The sequence below is a fragment of the Callithrix jacchus genome, chromosome 13, assembly GCF_049354715.1.
Source record: "Callithrix jacchus isolate 240 chromosome 13, calJac240_pri, whole genome shotgun sequence".
NCBI lineage: Eukaryota > Metazoa > Chordata > Mammalia > Primates > Cebidae > Callithrix > Callithrix jacchus.
This window is the reverse complement of record NC_133514.1, coordinates 96,372,738-96,396,441: the sequence shown is the minus strand read 5'-3', so window position 1 is coordinate 96,396,441 and position 23,704 is coordinate 96,372,738. Positions and strand designations below refer to the sequence as shown.

At 35.5% G+C, this 23,704-nt stretch overlaps 1 protein-coding gene across 5 annotated transcripts in view; it reads right to left on the bottom strand.

Annotated features, from left to right (window-relative positions):
* DCC (DCC netrin 1 receptor) overlaps nucleotides 1-23,704 on the bottom strand; it is a 1,205,330-nt gene that overhangs the window by 347,154 nt on the left and 834,472 nt on the right. For all 5 annotated transcript variants that reach the window (XM_002757246.7, XM_008979838.5, XM_035271116.3 and 2 more), the window contains exon 9: nucleotides 22,967-23,121. In XM_002757246.7, the coding sequence (XP_002757292.2) occupies nucleotides 22,967-23,121 (155 nt within the window). The remainder of the gene's footprint in view (nucleotides 1-22,966; nucleotides 23,122-23,704) is intronic.

Genomic DNA, 23,704 nt, shown 5'->3' with positions numbered 1-23,704 from the left:
GTATAGGAGATATGTATATTCGTGTACATATATATTATTATGCATTTATTCAGATCCACATCCATAAATTATACTTCCGTATAATTACTAAAATATAATTTCCTGACTTACTTTTACTTTTACATATATGATACATTATGTGCATATGAGCTGCAAGAGAAAAAGAGATCAAGGGAGACTCAAAAATGTTCAAAAATGGGGCCGGGTGTGGTAGCTCACGCCTGTAATCTCAGCACTTTGGGAGGCCAAGGTGGTAGGATTACTTGAGGTTGGGAGCTCATGACCAGCCTGGCGATCATGATGAAATCCTGTATCTACTAAAAATACAAAAATTAGCCAGGTGTGGTGGAGGAGACCTGACATCCCAGCTGCTTGGGAGGCTGAGGCAGGAGAATCCCTTGATCCCTGATCCCTGGAACCACAGAGGCAGAGGTTCTATTGAGCCAAGACTGTGCCACTGCACTTCAGCCTGGGTGAGAGAGCTAGACTTCATCTCAAAAAAAAAAAAAAAAATTCAACAATGGGAATTAGATGTGAAATTAATATTGTTAACAGCTTCAGCCTTCCATTTCATTACATTTTAGTATGTCAGTCAAGGAACTTAATGGGCCTAACTGCTCATTATTCGAAGATGTCTTTAATATTCCTCACTGATCCCCTCAGTTGGACAATAATTTTGTGGCAAACTGCATCTAATTTCTCCCCATATCCATACAAGTACCTATTTCTTCCAAGAATGGAAAGATTTCAGAATAGATGCATGATCTATGCAAGTAACTCATCAATCAATGTCAGCCTACCCAACTACCTTTTTCAAATTTCAATATTGCATTACAGTGGAAATTCACTATACCACCTGTATCTCAGAACAAATTAAATACTTATGTTGGAGTAAATGAGATGTATTACATGTCACTATTTGCACTGGGAACAGTAATTTCTGACTATATATATAAATTTATGGTATAACAGAGCACTTTATAATGAGATCTTATTGGATATTAACCCCAATAAGTAGAATATAAAACTTAGCCGAACCTTTAATAAAGCATGATTGATCACATATAATCATTTTGAAGACAGAATGCATTTGTATGTGAAAGAAGAAGGGGAGAGAGAAAAGAAATAACTGTTCAATTTAATGATTTATAATTGATTAATTATAGATGACAGGATGTGTGATTTCTTCTCCCTACTCTACTTATGATAGAAACCTGTCACTAGCATCAAAGAGTCCATGAACAAGTGCCTGAAATTATCTGCACATTAAAAACAGTGTGGTAGGTATATTTTTTGGGAAGTAGCGTTCTTAGCTTCTATCATTAGAGTATATGATCTCACAAATAGCTCCCAGTGGATTAGCTATCTCAGGTTTCTTTTGGTTCTGAAAAAAAGTGATTCTTTATCATCAAATCATTTTTAGTGATTGTTAATTACTTCATAATGGGAAAACATAGTATCACTTTAAAGAGCTATCATCAACTTTTAATCAAATACTACTGTTTCAAAGCTAAAACATGTTTGTGAAATAGACTTCTATTTTATTTTCCAAATCATGGGTATTTCAAAGACATTTGAATTCATCTGGTTTTATTCATCAAGTATTTTAGGTTTTATAGGATGTTAGGGCTCCTGATAATCAAAAAGTCACATAGTATATATGAATTAGTATACTTTTTTCTTTTCTTTCTCCTGCTCTGTTTTCATTCAAATATCTGTCTGCCTTCCTGACTTACTTTTACTGTAAGAAATTTGATATTTGCAATAATCAGACTAAAATAATAAATTATGATTTATCAAATATGCTTCTTCAAAAATCATAAGAGCTTAATCTTTTTCAAAAAATAATTTGAATGTGACATTTTCAAAGAAAGCTTTAGAAAAATCAAGGCATGTCACTATTAATACTGAATGAGGCTGATGTCTCTGAGCCATTATACTGATGCTTCTCAGCTGGAAGTCCAAAATGAAGATAAATGTTAGTGTCAGGGAATACGTGGTTGAACATTTGAATATTTAAAGTCTTTTTTAAATGACTGTGTAGTACAATGAGTTCTACTGTTCCTATATCATCAATTTAGCAGCCACCATTAAGAAAAAAAACTAAAATAAATGTGAATTTGAAGAAAAACTGTCATATGTTGTCATTCAAATAATAACCTATAATTCACATGTCCTCAATTTAGGTCAGAATTCTGAGGCTGATTCCATCCCTTTATTAGTTTGCTAATTTAAAAATGATTCTTGGGCCTATATTTAAAAATCAATAGCAAGGAATCTAAGTAATAATCTTTAGTGATCCAAATGGATTTAAACCACAGAGCTCTCTTTCTTTAAGCAAGAGCTTCCATTGCTGATGATCTCAATGAACGTATTTCAAATGCAAGTCATTTTTGAAACTACTTACATTTATTGATAATAAAGTATATGCTTTGATTGCCTCTTTGATTTTCTTTTCTTCTTTAGTTAACAGCTTTAATGATATTTCTATGAAATCTGTTTCTATTCTGTATGGGGAATGCAACATGAAAAAGCCTGCAGGCAATGTAATTATTAACATAATGAAACCTCTTCCTGACTGAACTGTACATAGTTAGGAGATACGACAGTAATTTGGCAAGGAAGCAGCAGAAAACTATAGGGTACGTTTCTATTACAAAACCACAGGAGTCTCACAACATTTGGTTGGAGGAAGCAGTTATTACCTATTCATTTTACCTTTAGTTTTAATATTTTCGATCTGCTACACACAATATACTAAACTGTACATATATGTGTGTGTGTGTGTGTGTGTGTGTGTGTGTGTGTATGAATATACATAGAACAGATGCAGCTATGGATAAACACACATATATAATATGTGATATAGATGACGTAATTATGTTTGTACACACATATATATATGCTTAGATATTAATATTTTGACAACTTAATAGAAAAACTTTAATGTCGCCCTCTGAAGAAAATAATCTTCAAAGTAGATTTCTTGTAATTCAGCCTAGAACTAGAAGCAGTTTGATAATAAAGGGATTACAGGCATTGACCTCCAGATAAGGTCTTTCAGTAAGACAGCTCAGATTTTTCACTAACACAACCAAGTAGTAATAACCTTGTGAAGCATGTAGAGTATTTTTTTAATGTAGAATATTTTGAATTTTACTTTGGAAATGTCTAGACAATGCCTAGAAATGCAAACAAAGTGTAGTGAAGAACATAGATTCTGGACTGTACGGTGGAAGTCTCACATTGTTTCAAGTGCAGATTTCTAAACAATGTCAAAGGCAATTGTTTTTATGATCTAGAAAAACTACCTAAATATACCAGACAGCAGATAAAAACTTAAAGTTTCATCCAATGTGCTTAAGTTTACATATTGAATGTTACATTTACACATTACTGAAAGCTTGATACCATAGAAAACTATGATACTGACTAAATGTATTTGACAGTTAGCTGGGTCTCATTACTCCCTGTTGTGACTGAAATTTTTAGATAAAAGTACCAGCTGACTTTAAAGTCTTGTAATAACTTCTATGTGTTCAGCCTACAGTTGTTTCTCCAGAACTGTGAACTATTTTATTATAAACTTTTATAATAAATTTTCCAGGAACTTACTTAGGAAGGAGAAAATTCATGAAAAACACCTAAAGATGAAGAGTAGACCATATACAATAAAGGTTAAAAATTCTCTGGACAGACACCTGAACATATAAGAATTCTAGAACAGATCTATTGAGGAGCTCCATAGGAATAAGGGATGTTAATGGGAGCTTAGTTAAGCATGATTCTTGAAGAACAATTAAGACTTGCATTGATGGATGAAGGATGAATCTGGTGAGACAGGACACATCAGGATGAATGAGTTGAATGGGTAACATTCTTGACCTGAGCATTTCCAGAACAGAACTTACAAGTTGGGAAATGGAGACAAAAACTACCCTATAGCTTGTGGAAGGCTTCAGATGATGCAGTTTATGAGTAAAAACAATGAGAATAATTCCAAGATGAGCTAAATTAATGATGGGACATTTCAACTCATATTGAGGAAACCACTTCTTTTTCCCAAAGCATGGAATTACCATTAAGTTGTTTTCTTAATAACCACCATCAACAAATCAAATCATGTTTTTCCAATCTCAGAAAAATGTGGTCTCTTTCATTAGGTTCAAAGAAAGTTTAAAAACTCATTCATTTTTCTCAAGATGCTTCTCTCAGAAAATTCAGTTTGGGAACAAGTATTCACAGAATTCCAATTTTCAAATGAATTGTCAAGGACTTTGGACAAAATTACATAGAAATCACGTTCAAATGAATTGTCAAGAGCTTTTGACAAAAATCACGTAGAAGAGGCAGAAACTATCTCTAAGACAACTAGTGGTAAAAACAAATGCTTTAGGTAGGGTTGAAATATCTTATTTTTTGATTCTAGAGTCAAAAAACCCCTTCTCCTAACTTAATGTATCCTTGGTCCATGTATTACTTAAATACTCTGAGCATCAATTTCTCAGGTAGCATAAGGATTATATAAGATTATGTGAAAAGCAAGTATCAAATATAATATGGTAGTTAATATTATTGTTACCTGAAATCAAGACTCATAAGCTTTTTCAAATATTGGTTACCTCATCAGACAATTGGAGGAAGAGTTTACTCTTCTTAACTCTCAGTATTGTTAGAAGAACATGAGGAGATGATGTATGCAAAGGGGAGATGAAAACATAGCATTCCATAGATGCCTAAAAAGATGTGGCCTGAGTCCTGATCAGGTTTATGCTGAAAAACCAAACCTGGGCTGAGCGTGGTAGCTCACACTTGTAATCCCAGCATTTTGGGAATCTGAGGCAGGTGGATTACCTGAGGTCAGGAGTTTAAGACCAGCCTGGGCAACAAGGTGAAACACTGTCTCTACTGAAAATACAAAAACTAGCTGGGCAACATAGTGTGTGTTTATAATCCCAGCTACTCAGGAGACTGAGGCAGGAAAATCACTTGAGCCTGGGACGCAGATGTTGTGGTGAGCCGAGATTGCGCCATTGCATACTCTAGCCTGGGCGGCAGAGCGAGACTCAGTCAGAAAAAATAAAAAAATAAAAATCTGGCCAAGAGAGTCCCTAATAGAAAAGCCAAGATTATCCTGAAGTATATCACAAATATAAATGGAGCCTTTTAACCTTCTCATAAATAATCTACCAGTTTCGTTTGTTGTTTTATTTCTATACTGTACAGACCACAAATTGATGTTTAAATCTTTAGAAGATTCCCAAGCAGAAATCTTCAGAAGGGGCATTTGTTGGCTTTGTACTTACTTCACAATGATTTGAGACTTGTATGTATCTCAAGATTGTATTTCTGCATGCAAAAATCTCAGTTCTCTATAAATAGATATGCATCACAGAGGCTGGTGTCTTCAGCTTACGCGCAGCCCAGAGTGTTTCCCATGGTGATAATGTGACTAAACCCAGCAACCTTTCTCAAAGTTGACTTGTATTATGGTCAGGATGGAAAGAATCAATAACTGATATTTGTACTTTTAATAGAGCAATAAATGACACATATAGATTGCTTTTATAAAAGAGCTCTCCTGCCATTTAATAGAGGAAAAGGAAACAAATCTTTTTTCAGACAGTCAAGTGAGCAGATTTTTCTACATAATGACAAAAAGATCCTACCTTAAAAGATACCATCTCTTTGGGGAATAAATTTATTGTCTATCTATTTCAGCACTTTAAAAGATAAGGAACTGCCTTGAGTAAACTGACTCTTTGGGAGGGACTATAAATTGACGAAGAAATTTAGCGCTCTATTCTCCTAGCATGCAGGTTTCACAGAAGTCAGAGTTTCTGGGATGCTTTGATGCACAAGATGACAGCAAAAACCGTCTCTTAAATTTTAGGCAACAGAGACCAACAGTAAAGGGTGTCACGTCCAGAGTCACAAGTTCAGGGTTCAAATCCTGAAGCCTCACTCAAGCTATGTGGCTAGGATCAAGCTATTTAATGTCTTTGCATTTAAATTTCCTTATTTTAAAACCTGGGCAGTACTTACCAGATGAGGTTGTTGTGAAGATTAATAATAAGTAACTATAAAGTATATCTGGCACAAAGGAAATGCTCGATGAATGTTAACTAATTTTACAGTGTTCCAGGCACAGTGGGGATTTGAGGGGAAAGAGTGAACACTTCCATAGAACTCATAGTCTAACATGGCAGGCCCCCAAGGTGCAGGGAGGAGAGGAGTCCCAATGAGCTGAGAAAAATTCCTGGGGCCAGACCATAGCAGGCCTTAAAGGCCTTGGGAGGATTTGAATTTTTATTCTAAAAATCAGACGGAAATTCCTGTTTTAAGCATTTTTCACTCTGTCTGCTGTATACAGAGTGAATTAAAGGGGAATATGTGAGTGCTGGGATACCAATTGGTAGAATATTCCAAGTCCAGGAGAGGAAAGCAGCTTAAATTAGAATAATGGCTGGCCATGGAGATGAAGAAAAAGGTAGGGATTTAAGAACTATAGGAAGGTAAAATCAATAGGACTTGGATTGGAGGTAAGAGGGTGAAGAGGACCAGAAGCACCAGGAATGACACCTGCAATCCAGATTTGCATAGCTACGTGATTCTGGCGTTGTTCACTGAGAAAAAAACAAACACACTGGAATAGACTAAACTGAGCCTGTGTGTAGGTGAGGAAATTCACAGGTTTGACACCACATTGGCTTTGAGGTAGTTCACTGGATACAGAGAGGTCCAGCTGGTTATTAATTCCCACATGGACACTCATACCTAACATCTTTCACCATCTTTCCTTCTTTTAATTCATTAAGCTCCCAGTTAGATAACTCCACACCCTACTTCTACTAATAGGCACATCACAAACTATTTTCTTCTTTATTTCTTCTACAATATTTTGCTTTTTCTATTGTCAGCTGTTTTTCAGGACGATCATCTGGTCTCCAGATCCCAAGATAATCTGTTTGTTCTGGTTTCCACTTCACTTAACTCTTCTAAAACACCCTGATCCTTTTCGAGGCACTCATATTACCCTAATTAACAGATCATACTGTGCTGAGGTACTTTTTTTAAAGCAATGTATATGTACATTGAAGAATTTTTCTCACTCTTTCTCCAGACTTGAAAAAAAAGAGACCAAGACAAAATATGTTTCCTAATAGCAGCAACAATAAAAATTCCAGTAACAATGAACCCGGGTAGACAGCTGACCTTGACAATACTGAAATTAATATTCACTTTGCAATTTCGCTGACATTTATCACTGAGAAGCACCTTTAATGCCCTTACACATACAGGCATGCAATGGAAAGACTGATAATCACACAGGGCAGAAAACCTAGTTTACCTGTATCTCTAAGAAGCATCTAAAAGGCTTCTGGTCTGCTGACTGAACCACCCTGAGGATTAAGTTTATTTTATTTTCAGTATTCAAAAGATAAGAAGTTTATTAACCACATGGAAGATTTGGGCTTGTTCAGAGATAGCAGCAGGAAGACAAATGGACTTCAGCAGCAAATCATCTCACAGAAGTTGGAGAATGACTTTAGGTAAAACTGAATACAGGAACCCTGGTGTGCGGCTCTGGATCAAAAATTCCCCTTTCTCTACCCAACCCCACTGCCTTTGCTTTTATATCCATTGGTGACATAAAGTGCCAAACCAACATGAAAAAAAATGACTTTGTCTCATGCTCCAGAGCTGTTAGCATGCTGAGTAAACACTGAGTAAAATAAGGAAAACCATTAACTATGGATGTTATTTAGAAAACTTCTAGAAACAGTTATTTGAGAAGAGTTAAATTTAACCACTACTTTGATAACTCTAAAACTCAATTTAATTTCATATTGGCAACCTTCTTGACTTCCTTTTGACAGGGCATAAGACACAAGCAATATACATACAAGCAATCACTGTCCAAAATGAATGTAATATGAGGTATGAATACTCACATGTAATTTAAATTTTCTAGTATACACATTAAAAGTAAAAATGAAATCAGTGAAATTAGTTATAATAATACAAAATTAAACATTTTTTAAAAGATTGGCAAAAATACTATAAGAATATTAGGTTATAAAGAGAATGTAAAACATATTATATCCAAAGTGATAAAAATTAATCAAGCTGTTTAAACACTGTGGCATAAATACGAATATAAGTGGTATGTTAAATTTATTATTATATTGTTGTTTGTTCTTAAATATTATATTAGATAATAAATTACACCACCAGCATTCAGACCTACTCATTTCTGGGAGTTTTTAACATTTTTGTGAAGCGCTTGTACTGAACTATAAGCCAGTTAACCCCTCTGAACGATAGATATAACAATCATTATTTTTTATTTCACTGCAAGATCATAGAAGAGGGCTTTGAATCAAGACAGTCGACTGAGGGTTAAGATCAAATAGGTGATTTATAGCAGAGAGTAGAAATTATGTGCCTAGCATGTTCTTCAGTATGATGGTTGGTATAACTCATCCAGGCTGGCTTAATCTCATGAATGTTGACATTTTACAAATATTATATCATCACTGCTACTAATGCTTAGCAATGGTGAATTAATAAGAATTTTAACTCATTAAAGAACTGTTGCCAAAATGCAGTTAATGTTTATTTTTCCAAAAATAAACATCGCTAATCTTAGTTTGTACACACACGCGCGCACACACACACACACACACATATACAGCAGTGTAATAGGAATATTATGCTAGGCTCAAACTCCGGCTCTGACACTATTAGTTAGTTTTGTCATATTTAATTTTGCCATATCTTTTTTTTATTTTTGAGATGGAGTTTCGCTCTTGTTACCCAGGCTGGAGTGCAATGGCGCAATCTCGGCTCACCACAACCTCCGCCTCCTGGGTTCAGGCAATTCTCCTGCTTCGGCCTCCCGAGTAGCCGGGATTACAGGCACGCGCCACCATGCCCAGCTAATTTTTTATATTTTTAGTAGAGACGGGGTTTCACCATGTTGACCAGGATGGTCTCGATCTCTTGACCTCGTGATCCACCTGCCTCGGCCTCCCAAAGTGCTGGGGTTACAGGCTTGAGCCACCGGGCCCGGCCTAATTTTGCCATATCTATGTAGGAGTTGGGTTGGGCCAGAAATCTTGCTTACAGTATATTTACAGATTCAAGGGATTGCTATTTGTCAGAAGCAAAAAAATTTTAAGGTGATGTCACACAACTACTGCTTCAGGCCATAGATGTTAAAAATCAGAGTCCTGGCTGGGTGCGGTGGCTCACTCCTGTAATCCTAGCACTTTGGGAGGCTGAGGGGGTAGACTACCTGAGGTAGGGAGTTCGAGACCAGCCTGACAAACATGGAGAAACCCTGTCTCTACTAAAAATACAAAATTAGCTGGGTGTGGCATGGTGATGCATGCCTGTAATCCCAACTACTTGGGAGGCTGATGTAGGAGAATCACTAGAACCCAGGAGGCAGAGGTTACGGTGAGCCAAGATCATGGCGTTGCACTCCAGCCTGGGCAACAAAAGAAAGCTCCCTCTCAAAAAAAAAAAAAAAAATCAGAGTCCTGATATTGGCATCAGTGTCTGGAAGAAAGTCATTTTGGATTTTTTATCAACTGAAGGTTAAACAGTAGAAATCTAAGCATGCGGTCAATGTCAATAACAGATCTCACAGGCACCTTCAGCAAAACCACTTATTTGGCTAACTTCATTCACTTATTAGTTTCCTTCAGGTCACCTAAGCAGTTTGTAGTCCTTAATATTCAGAAAGTGCTATGTCCTACAGCTTACAAGGAAGGGTTAGAATTCTGAAGAGAGAAAGAAGGTATGAGCATATCAAATATGATTTTAAGGACACCAGGGATGTCTTTTAATACCGACATTTCTTCTTTGTTTGAGAGGCAGTGACTGAAATGGTTTTTAAAAGGAAAACTATAGCTTGCTAATTAATGTGCATATATACATGTATACACATACACTTTAATTTTCTATATGAATACACATATACTATATGTACATATACAATTATATATAATTATATCTATAATATACTATGTATGGAAACGTTTATATATATATATATATATATATATATATATATATATATATATAAAATAATGCTGTTATTGCTAAGTTTTAAGCTGCCTGTGAAAACACCAACACTGACCGCATGTTTGGATTCCTACTGTTTGACCTTCAATTGATAAAAAACCCTAAAATGTTTTTCTTCCAGAAAATTTCCCCAGTTCCCTGAAACATAATGTTAAATCAAGAAATACCTTAAGATGGTAGATTCTAACCATTGAAATGTATAACCAATAAACCTGGGGACCAGAGCATTAAAGGATAGCCATAGAATATGTCAGTGCATTAGTGAGAGCTCAAGGCCTGTGTCTAGATTCCTGAGTACAGGGATGCTTATCCTAAACAATAGGCTTACACTAATGCCAGTATCTGGACCCTGATTTTAACAGCTATGACCTGAATATATATACACACATATATATATATATATATATGTATATATATATATATATATATATACGCATACACAGACACATATATACATGCACAAACATCGACACATATATACACGCACACACATCGACACATATATACACACACATACATACAAACACACATATATACTTCATAGTTTGCTCCGTCCTCAAACAGATTACATTTAACCTTCCTAAGTGTCTGTAAGAATTCTAACATTCACAGGGTGGTACACTGGGTTGAATAGTACTCCAAAACCTCATGTACACCCAGAACCTCAGAATGCGACCTTATTGGATCACATATCTTTGCAGATATAATTAATTAAGAAAAGGTTTGACTGAATTTAGGTGGATCCCAAGTACAGAATAAGAAGAGAAGAGGACTCACAGAGAGGAGAAGGTCATGTGGAGATGCAAGCAGAGACTGAAATTATGCAGCCACCAGTCAAGGAATGCCAAGGATTGCCAGAGCCACCTGAAGCTAGGAAGAGGCAAGGAAGGATTTTTTCTCAAGCACCTTCAGAGGAAAAATAGCCCTGCTGACACTGTTATTTCAGACTACTAGGCTCCAGAAAGGTCAGAAAATACATTTTGTTGTTTTGAGACACCGAGTTTGTGGCACTGTTAAGGCAGTCCTCAATAAATAATACAGCACACAAATGGGTTAACAAGTTCACTTACTCATTTCTAAGGGAGACATTTGAAAAATCAATGGGATTGAAAAAATCTTGTAAGATCAGTTAGCAGTGTTCTTCCTTAATGAGACTTCTCTACTGCCCCTTCATATTATCAAAAGCAGTTATGATCCTTATTCTGTAAGTAATTGAGAATCAGAAAGGGTAACTGACTTCCCCACAAACAAACAGCAGAATCCAGAGAATATCTGTCTAGGACCCAGATCTTTTGCTTATGTTCTAAAGTGATGTTTCCATTTCAAGAAGAGAAACTGTCATTATTGTAAGCCTATTGTTTAGGATAAGCATCCCTGTACTTAGGAATCCAGACACAGGCCTTGAGCTCTCATTAATGCACTGACATATTCTATGGCTATCCTTAAATGCTCTGGTCCCCAGGTTTATTGGTTATACATTTCAATGGTTAGAATCTACTATCTTAAAGTATTTCTTGATTTAACATTATGTTTCAGGGAACTGGGGAAATGTTTCAAACTCTGGGTACCCAGAGTTAATGGAGGATCTGACTCTCAATAATAAGAAAAAGGATTAAAAAATGAGATGTTGGAAGCAACTTCCTCTAGTAGAATTCTAGGGCCTTTCCTGGGATAGACACCAAGCTTCTGGTACAATTCTGATGTGGTCACAACACAGTAAGAAGATTCAACTTCTGGATCATCCCTGAACTGACATCCCATTATAATTCAATCTCCTGTTTAATGAACACAGGCAAAGTACACATCAGAAAACAAACTGATTCTGGGCTAACATTTATTTTGGCACTGACCTGGACTTTTTGGATGGGTTCCTCAGAAAATCTTGGCAGCTGGAAGACTGGGCTGCTGATCTGAGCCTTTCTCTTTGTCAATTCTCATCAAATTACACTTCACTAGCCTGACAGGGGGGATTCTAAGAAGGAGGCTTCTTTATGAATGACAAATATTTGATCATCTTCTGTGCATGACACTGTGCACATCCCTGTTACATATTCGTTAGGGATGTGTAGGGCACAGATGTTTTGAAATTTATGACATGAAGAATGCTCCAATGGGCTTTCCCCACTCATCTTTGACACTGTTAGAATCTACGTACTGCATTGCATTGGTCATTGGCCAGATCATATGTGGCATTTTCTTCTATTTTGATACTCAAAGAAGTACTGGGAACTTCCTTTGAGTTCAGGGCCTAATTAAGTAAATAAAATTTGCAAACATTTCACAGTTAAACTTCATGAGTAAAAAAGATAATAACTCTTATTTCCTACATCCCTCCCTTCCCTACACATCCTCCAAATCAGCTCCATTCCCAGCTTTTAGATCACATGAAATGGTAACAAACAGTCATCTAGTTCCTGAGGCCCAAAACCTGACATAAAATTTGACTCTGCCTTTTCTCCCATCCCATCCATGGCAGCAAGCCTTGTTTCTAACTTCCAAAGGCATCTTGGATTTTTCCAGTTCTTTACTCCTCCAAAATTACCATGGAAACCTAAGCTATCTCATCACTAAACTACTGTATTCATCTTCTCTCTGTTCTCTATGCTTCCAGTTTAAAAATGAAAATTAGGTCATGTCACTCCCTTCTGCATAGATGCCCCCACTCCCAACTAAGGATTAGGTCCAATACTCTTTATTCTATCTTCCAAGTTTTTCATAGACCCTGCTATCCCTGGACTTCACCTCCACCACTCTCTCTCTTCCTCGCTCTGCTGCAGGACAGTGCTCTTTTGCTCTTTCTCTCCAGGGACTTGGCACTGCTTATGTGCTCTGCCTGAAATGTCTTGATTCACAGGTGTTTGCTGCCGCTTTTTCGTATTCTTTCAGGTGTGACTCTAAATATCTCTTCTTGGGAAAGGCTTTCTTTGACTTTCCTATCTAGAACCATTCCTACTCATCCTATGTCTCCTTAAGTGTTTTGCTGTTTGTTGGGTTTCACTTTTATTTACTTATTTTGAGACAGAGTATTACTCTGTCGCCTATGCTTTTCAGTACTCAGAATTTTATTTCTGAGCCCCACCCTCTGAAAATACAGTCTGGAATACTTGCAGCTTAAACATTTATATATCCTGTATTTCATCAGATCTTGAGAACTCCCTCATGAGAATGTATAAGGGACAGGTTTTTATTCTGATCTAACTGGCCAGGGATTAGACTCAGGACCTGTGTGTGACATGTCATGATCATAGCTCACTGAAGCCTCAAATTCTCAGGTTCAATCAATCCTTTCATCTCAGCCTCCCAAGTAGCTAGGACTACAAACACATGCCACCACACTTGGCTAATTTTTGCATATTTTGTAGAGACAGGGTTTCTTTGTGTTATCCAGGCTGGTCTGGAACTCCTGAGCTTAAGGGATCCGTCTCCTTAGCCTCCCAAAGTGCTGGGACTACAGGCATGTGCCACCACTCCCGACCTACTTGCTTATTATCCCTCTTCATCATTAGAATATAGACTTTGTGAGGATAAGTACTTATTTTCTTTTACTACTGAATTCCTAGTGCCAAGAAATAGAGTGTAGCCTATTGCAGATACACAATGAATTATTTGTTGAGTGAATGAATGAAGAGATGGGGAGATTCAAACTAATTTAAAGGGTGAAATATGAGCTTATGTAGGCTAAAAATTTGATCCCTGTGATGAATTAGACAGAACAGGCTTTTTGCTCTTGGAAATATTTCAATCAAAACCTTAAAGGAAAAATAGAAAGGACTTATGAAATAGCCTAATGGATAAGAACAGCATTTCAAACATATGCAAAAAAATACAGATACAGAAATTAGCAAATTATGTGCAGTGTTAAGGAAAATCACTATATGAGAAATAATTAGGATCAAGTAATGGAATTACAATGGATGACTGTAACAGTAGCTGATATTTGTTTAGGGCTAATGATGTATTAGAAAGTAAACTAAATATCTCATTTAATTCTCAGAATAACCATTTAAAGGTGTACAATTGCATTACCATCTTAAATATTTTATTTGAATCTTTACAGCATCCCTGAAAGATAGATATTATCTCTATTTTACATAAGAAAAGCTAACTTAACCCAGTTAACTAGCAAGTGAAAAAGCTAGAATTCAAATCCAGTCTGACTTCTAAATCCTTGTTTTTAAACATCTGTCATTCCACTTCCATTTGGAAGACCTAGAACACCAAATATAGGTTAAAATAAGAGGATGAGGTACAAGTTACTAGCACTGACCATGGGCTTAGAGTTCCATTGCTTGACTTTCAGTTTATACAAATCCACGGTCCTTTCCTTCTAGACACCAGTGGCAACAACATCTCAGCTTTCATTTTAACAGCTACAATTAGAAGCAGTAATTGCTTGTCATAGGCTTAAAATTTTTCAATTTTAACTCACGGTAATCTCCACTTCCTTCTAAATATCCTGTGATCAGAAATTCTGTCCCAACTCAACTCCTCATGGCATGGGATCTTGGGTTTCCCAAGGAGGAAAGATTGGGCTTAAACAGAAAAGAGATTTTCATAGACTAGGGAGCAGTTGTGTTCCCCTTCTTCTCCCACCAGATCTTCCTCCAAAGTAGAAATAATACTTTTATTAAAATAACTTAAGAACATTGGAGTCAAGAAAAATAGTCATATTATTGACTTCTTATATAACATATAAAATTCACCATATATTACAGCAGCCAGAATATAACCTGCAGTGAAAAGAATCCATAAAATAGTACAGTAATTTAAAAGGGAGTTTTACTTAATTTTGGTTGAGTGTTATATCAGATAATTTCTAAAATCCTCTAAAGTATTTTATATTAAAAGATAATATGGCTTGTGTATTAAATTATATCTGCATTAGATCATGCATTAATTCTTTACTAAAACTTTGTAACACTAACTTTAGGTTAAAAAAAAAGGAAATAAATTTGATCCCACAGTATTATTTAGGTCAATTTATTTACACCTGTAAATCCCACAGTATTATTTAGGTCAATTTATTTTACAGGTATATTTTCATAAAAAATAGTATCCCTAACTTCTTGGAATGTTTGTGTCCCCTCCAAAACTCATGTTGAAATTTAAACCCCAGTGCAAATATAGTAAGAGGTGGGGCCTCTTAGAAGATGATTAGGCCATGAGGGCTCTACCCTTATGAAGAGATTAACACCTTGGAAGATGGCTAGAGGGAAAAGCTAGCCTCTCTTTTTTGTCCTTTCATTTTTTCCACCATGTGAAGATACAGCATTCATACCCTCTGGAAGATGCAGCCACAAAGCCTCATCTTGGAAGCAAAGAGAGCCCTCATTTGACACCAAACCTGGTTAATCTTGGACTTCCCAGTCTCTAGAACCGTAAGTAATACATTTCTATTCTTTATAAATTACCCAGTGTCAGGTGTTTTGTTATAGTAGCAGAAACAGACAAAGAAAGAAACTATTCTGCCCTTATTTTATTTTCTATCCCAAGCATGTCATAAAAGGCTAGATGCACAGTAGGTACTCAATAAATACTTATGAACTGCAGATAAATCATGCTCTAAAGATAAGGGAGTGCTTAAATATGTATGTGATTAAAATGCCTTATTCCTTTCTATCTTTATTCTTTCCTAGTGGTATACATCAGCTCGCTATCAAAAAAGTTGCCTAAAGCAGCTCAGCTCATATCCTTGGAGTAGAGTTTCATTCTGCTGCACTAGCATGATGACAATATCCCCAAAGATGTTCATGCTGTCTTTAACTCTAATTCAGCTTAGTAAACAAACCACTTTCACTTTTACTAGGGTATATAACCAAAGTAGGCAATTAAACCCAAATCAGATCTACTTATTCTTTCTCCCAGACTAGTTGACCATGCTAAAAACCAATAATTATTATGATACTTTCTTGTCCCCTTTCCTCACACTGCCCAGTATCTATGAAAAGTTAGCTTTCTTTCTATATGATTTCTCATGAAGCAGATAAACTTTCCAGATGTCTGGTTATACCAGCTGAAGAAGCCTGCATCATACTGTGTGCTCAAAAGAAAAGAGGAAATAAGAGAGCTGGCAGAAGCTTCTTGGGGATATTGTGTTTATGTTATAACACTGTTTAACCCAAGCAACTAGTAAGGTATGTCCTTCACCTTCAATTGTACTTTGGAAAATATTTATATTTTTCCAGGTAATAGATACTTACAATTTTTAATATGATTAAGTAACTTAAGTAAATAAACAGAGTATCTTCAGGTCTAAATTCTCTGGCCTTTAAAAAATCATGTCTATTAATTTAGCACATAACTTTTTCATGTTGAACAAAACTGAACAATTTTGTTCAAGGAGATGAAATCTGTGAAAGGTAATTTTAGTGAATTATCTGTAAAATTGTTTCCACCAGACCACCAGTTCTTTGAGAGTTAGGACCATTTCTGAGTTGCTTTTGTATCCTCATTTACCAGCGTAGTGCCAAGACTGCCACTGCCCCGCAGAACTCTCTGAAATCATGGAAATGTTCTCTGTGATCTCAGTAATCATATGTCAAATCTTGAGAAGTGGCTTACAAGACAGATAAGTTGAATTTTCGGTTTTTAATTTTATTTAAATTTTAAGTGCTACTGAGCAGTTGGAATATAGCTATTGTGACTTGGAAACTGGATTTAAAATTTTATTTTATTTCAATACCCTTAAATTTAAGTAAACAAATGTGGCTTGTTGTTACTATACTAGAGACTGTAGGTCTAGAACTTAGCACAAAATAAATATCTTTAAATGAATGAAAAAATAACACAGTGACTCACATTTGCTTTTAAGCCTTCTAGAAGTGATTAAACAACCCATCATCTCAAGCCTACCTCTAATCCTTCCATTAATATATGTCATTATAAAAGATATCATACCTAGTCTAATTGACCATTAAATCCCAATGAATTCCTTAAGCCTTTGGACACAGAGGATACTAAACCATAAGTTTTTAACGTCCCCCATCTCTTATTTGTAATACCTGAAAACTTTATTTTTTACATCCAGACTTTTAAAATAATGTCAGTGTTTTTATGCTACTAAAAGGATGTAATGCCAGTGCTTATCTTTACTTCTTTCTACTATTTATGTCTAGCCATGTGTGGGAACAGACAACTGAATTGTTATCGATTGGACAGGTTTGCAATAGTGGTCATCCCAAATACTTATTCAAATCTCAATGCAATGCAGTTAATAATTGTAAATTAAGTGACAAAAATAATGAACTAGACAAAGCTATGATCAACTTAGTTTGCTTAATTTATAGAACCACTCTTAAATAAATATAACTGATATTTTATATTTTTGCCAAACCAGCTTCTACCAGCATCAACCACCTACCGCCAAGTGTCACATAACAGTGTTCTGATCAGCAACAGACCACATATAACAAGGTGATCCCATAAAATTATAATGAAGTTGAAAATTTTATATTGCCTAGTGACATCTTGCCACTCTGTCCTTATAGTGTAATGCATTACCTTTCTCTGTTTAGATATGCTCAGATGTACAAATATCTATCATTGTGTTAGAATTGCCTAGAGTATTCAGTAAAGTCACATGTTATACATGTTTGCAGCCTAGAAGCAATAGGCTATACGACATAGCCTAGGTGTGTAGTAGTCTCTACTATCTAGGTGTGTGTAAGACACTATGGTGTTCTCAAAAATTAAATCAAATAATGATGCAATTCCTGAAATGTATACCCTTCCTTCCTGAAGTGACACATGGCTTTATTTATAAAGTGGCAATGCTGTATTACATTTTTATGGGATAATGTAGTGCTTTCTGCTCATAAGATTTCAAAATTTAGACAGGTCAATCGATAATGGCCTGCCAAATTTTAAGGAGAAGATAATTAGGGAGAAAGTTAAAGAGACTGAAAATGCACTGATTGCATAGTGATCAAGCTAGTTCTCTAAACTATAAATGAGGTATTATAGAGGTCTTATTTACCCAACTGATTACCCTGGTGAGTATCCCACTTGTTTGTAAATGTAAAACAGTTGGATTTATGTTCTTATTTGATCCTGTTGGGTAAGGGAGTTTTGTTTTTTAACTGAGATGCCAGGCAAGACCCAGTGACTGCCCGTATGTTATCATATTTCATTTTTGCAACCTAGGAAGAATAAATAATACTCCCATTTATAGTTTAGGAAACTGAGGTCTCAGTGAATCACACACTTGCTCTAGGATACAGGTAGTAATGTTCAGAGACATGATTTGAACTTCTCTGTTATTTTCATAACAACCATACAAGTAGAGCCCTATTAGAATTTTAAAAATCTAACGAAGGAGGAAACGAGCAAATACAGCTATTCCTCTAGATAATATATTCTAAAGTCACTCAACTTGGTGGGTTGCTTTCACTCATCTTTTCAGTGTAAAGAATATAATAGACTAAGAATATTACTTACAACTCTTAAATATAAAAGAGTTTTGTAGATAATTGAGTTGTGGTCTTGCAAATAAGCTTCCCATTCTCACTCAAGCCCTCAAGCCAGTATGTGGTCCATTTTAACATCCTTTATGATTAAACTGCCTTAATAGGATCTTAAAGGAACACAAATAATAATTCAAAAACCTCCACATGTGGTATGGAAAGATTAGACAAGTCTTAAGCAGACAGGGACTTAAATCCTAGCTGATAATATGGTGGAGAAATTATATCCCATAAAGGCAAGGGAGAAAGAGCAAGGATTTAGCAAAGGAAGATACCATCAGGAGACACAAACCTTCATATAAATCAAGCCTTTCTACTTCAAGTGATTATTTTATAAACTGGATCTTGGGCGGTTGATCTCTTTAAATGATTACTACAAAATGTATGCACTTTCAGAAACGATTGCTGGCTGATTTATATTTCATACATATTTCCATCAGTTTTTATTCTTTGTGAATATGGTTTGTATAATAGGGTTGATATTTTCAAATAATATGAAAGACTTGAAATTCAATTTGTATACAAGCTATGTAATTTTAGTGTACAATTACAACATCACATTTGGAAGAAACATTTATAAAAGCAGCACCAAATACATACTCAGATGAGACCCATTTTCAAAAGATAAGATCATTTTGTCAGAAAAGAAATATGATGGAAACGCTTTTTAACCTGATCTTGCCTCTAAGTTCTGATAGTCTAGCAAAGTAATAAAATCAGCCCTCACATTTTCTCTTAAAGACAGAAAAATGGGCTTATAAGAAAGAGGGAAGGATGGCGGGAAGGAGGAAGGGAGGGGAAAGAAAAGGAAAGGAAAGGAACCATAGGATCTCTGGGATATTCCGTCTTCTTCAGTAATTGATGTCTTATTGAGCGGGCTTGGAGAAGATGAAGTAAGTGTTCCCAATCCTAGGAATACTTTAAAATTGCCCAATTGACATTTCATGTTACCAACAGAAGACAAAATGCACATGCAATGCCTATCACCCATGATAATATAATTTATGTATTCTAATGTCTGTAACAAAGATGGCAAGTGAGTTAAGCAGTACTCAATATACATGAATTGAAGGAGTTGGCTAACTCTTTTGCACATGTAAAGGATATTGTGAATGTCTTTTTATGCAGGCTACAATATTCCTAACTACCTACCTACTCAGTAATGGATGAATTATCCAGTGGCAATGTTCAATGAAATAGAACCAAGTATAGTACAAATAAACAATGCTCTGCAAAGGAAATTATCCTATTCCATATACTGGTAAGAAAAGATGTAATTTAATAGAACAATGCTGTTAGTAAAGGCCAAAATATGGTTAGCCTTCTAAAGCTGTTACTGCTGCCATTAATGCAAAAAATTCATGGCTGCATCATGTTTCTAAAGCAGGAAGGTTCTTCATTTTCATTTCTTAGAGAATAGAATTTATAAGTGACAACAATACCAACAATCAATGTTTTATTCAGTTAGGCTTTTGTTATTTTGTACTTTATCATTTATGCTAATTGTTAAGCAAAGTAAATGCTTATAAAGACCTGTGTCCAATGAGGTCCTCTGCACAAATTGTTCAAACTGCTTTCTGAATGGGGAGGAAATAAAGCGTAGATGTGGCTGAATTAACTAGGAAATATGCTGCAGCCATCAGAGGTCATGGACCCATGAGCAAACTTGTGAATCACATTGTTTGTATCCTGTTTACCAACATCTTATAAGTCCTACATGAGTTGTTTTGTTATTGTTACATATTTAGAATATCTGCTTTCCCCCAAATCTGCTGAGATCCTGCTACTTTGTTACTCATGTATGCTCTTCTAACATACCTCATGCAGCCTGGAACAGTGTTAGGAACATAATAAACGTTCATTAAATATACTTACAAATTGAGTTATGCCATTGTATCTTACAAAGTTAAGGCCATATGTGTAATACAAACCATCACTATTCAATTTAATTACAAATTATATTAAAATAGTGTAATATATTGTATCATTGTATCATGGTTTTTTAAAGAAATAATGGAATGAGTGTTGTTAGCCAGTGTCAAAAAGCAAAATACTTTACTGTCCCTTGATTTGGGAATGTTAGCATTAAAAGTTGGATGCTTAGAAACAATAGTATGGATCAAAGAAAAAAAGAGCTCATTCTTACAAAGCAAAGCTAACCAACCAGGTTTTTTATCAGAAATACAATGTAATAATGCCTAGTCAGCTCTTAAAAGTACAGTAAAACAATTGTAGGGTAATTTTAGAACAAGACAAAAAATTCAGATAATTCACAGATTTGATCCTTTGAAAATGAACATGCTTTTAAAGTTAGTTACAATATTAGAAAATTCACCAAGGATTTAAGGAATTTTTTAGAAGTTTTTAAACTGTTGGCCTAGCTACAATATGGCATATACCATATATATATGTACAAATATATATATATATATAGTGTACAATATTATGTATATATTATGTATATATATGGTATATATTATGTACAAATAAATATATACCATATATATACCATATATATATGGTGTGTGTGTGTGTGTGTGTGTGTGTGTGTATATGGTATGCATATTATGTAAAAATAAATACATAACCTAGTTCGTTTTTAATCAAAACCACTAAATAGCCATAAAAGTTATTGATTTTACATAGATATCTATGAAGAGAAAGTCAATAAAGCAAGTGAAGACTCAAATGTTGGGCCAGGTGCAGTAGCTCACACCTGTAATTCTAGCATTTTTGGGAGGCCAAGGCGGGCGGATCCCTTGAGGTCAGGAGTTCAAGACCAGCCTGTGCAACATGGTGAAACCCTGTCTTTACTAAAAAGACAAAAGTTAGCCAGAAATCGCTTGAACCCAGGAGGCGGAGGTTGCAGTGAGCCGAGATTGTGCCACTGCACTCCAGCCTGTGAAACAGAGTAAGACTCTGTCCCCCAACCACAGAAAAAGAAGACTCAAATGTTACGTTAACATAGACATTATGAAGGGGAAATTAGCATTATCTAGTGAGTTAATCTGTACAGCCACAAAACATTGTCCAGAACAGAAACATGGGAGCAAGACCGGCTTTGTGGGCATGCAAATTATGCAAGGCCTCATGCTGCTGTACCCATCCTATAATCTTAATACTTTTTAACCAGAAGCCCCTGTGTTTTTATTTTGCAAATCAAAATTATTTGGGTCTTACAAATTATTCAGCTGGCCCTGAGGTTTTATTTCTATGAGGCAAATATTTGTATTATTTGCACAGTTTAGCCCTCTTCCCTTCCTTCAATTAATACTTTATTCCAATTTGTTATCATCTTGTCTCTGTAGCCCTGGCCAAATGAAATAAAGGATGGAGATTCTGTCAAAAGTGCACTCAGACTGTATCTCCTGTTCTCTCTTCTTCAACATGCTGATTTAAATTACCCAAGAAGTTATGTAATACAAAGGTTACTCTCTCACAACTACCAGTTAAAATATTTCCAATCTCTATTTCACCTTATTCCAAAAATACAAGAGGTGATTTTGACGATAAATACAGTTTCATGTATAATGAACAGTAATATAAACAAAATATCATTATTGATTTTTGTATAAAAAGGAAGTAGGTACAGTTAGATGTTTAACATAAGACAGTCTGTTAACAAGTAGCTATGCATTTCGTTTTGATTTTAGATTCCAATTTTTTTCTAATGTGAAACAAAACATATTTGGCTAATGGCTCATCAGCAACCAATCTTGTCAAAAACATTAGAAATGCACAAGAGAAAAACAAAATTTTGTGAAGTACAGAAATTGTTTTTGACTATGTAATTTTTGAGCTCTTCCTTTAACAGAGCAGAAATCACTGAATTATACCTTGGTCAAAGAACATTCAGCTGCTTTACTTTGTGGGAAAAAAGTAGCTGAATCTAGTGATTCAAGTTAGAGGAGAGTGAGATTATCCAATAGAGGTTATCCCTCATCTTCCTTAAGTCTCAATTTGCTTTTAGTAGCTTTTTCAGTGCATGCCGGGCATGTTTAAACTTTTAAATTAGTCCCTGGATTTAGAAGTGGTATGGTATTGTTCTTTTACCTTTGATGTTACACTTTTTACAAACTCAATAAATTTGTAAATTCAACAGAGGAGGCTGAAACCCAATGATAAAGATAAAATACTGTCAGGCAGAGTAAATCACTGTCTTAGGAAATGAATATGTAGACTGCAAGGATAGATCAGGCCTTTGCCATTTTGTACATGGTTTAAGTGAAGAGGCCATTCTATTTTTACAAGTTATCTCACTTTTACAAATCCTTGAATTAAATAGGTTACTTAAAAAAATTTTTTTTCTTCCATTTTGTTACCTCGCAAAGGTTCTGTGAAAGAATTTGAGGATATTGCAGAGGAAAATAAACATTTTCTAAATACTGCCCATTCCTTTTCATACTCACACTCAGGCTGTGTGGCCACCTTGATGGGTTGAGAACTTTCTCCGGGTCCCCATTCATTGTAAGCCACAACTCGGAAAGTGTAGATGGCTTCTGGCTTCAGGTTTCCCACAGTGAGCTGAAGGGACCCAGGCTGTGTTGTATTCAATGCTCGCTCCCTGAGAAATCAAAGTTGCAGAGAAAGATTAGTCTAAAAAGAATACTTTCAGTCAAAACCAGTATTTGATGTGCAAGAGTAGTGAGGTGCACCAAAAGGTTGTTCGCTCATCTAATGTTGACTCTGGGACATAATTCAGCATCTCAGGCTTTCTATAGAAAGTAAACTAATTGGAAGGACCTACAAATAAATGTTGCTAGGATTCTGGGGAGTTTAAGCTTATGTCATTCTCCATGAAACTTGCAAAGTGAAGTCTTTTCCCTTGACACGTTACAATTTGAAATTCAAGACACATAAAAAAACAAAGAGCTATTAAAATAAGAAGAAACATCTGGAATGTAGACAGGAAGATGCGTTTTGTAAACATCCGGCTAATGACAGAAATCAAGGTTTCAATTATTCTAGAAATCGGTCTTTGTCAGTATTGCCAACGAATGCATTTATGCATTTTCTCTCATTGTATGAAAGGAAAACGCAGATGCTAAGTGTTCCTATGTATGGAGCCTGAGTCCCTGTGCAATTAGCGAAAGGAAGTAGATTCCTTCCTGCGTGAAGAGAAACTGTAACATATGCCTGTTTGCCTT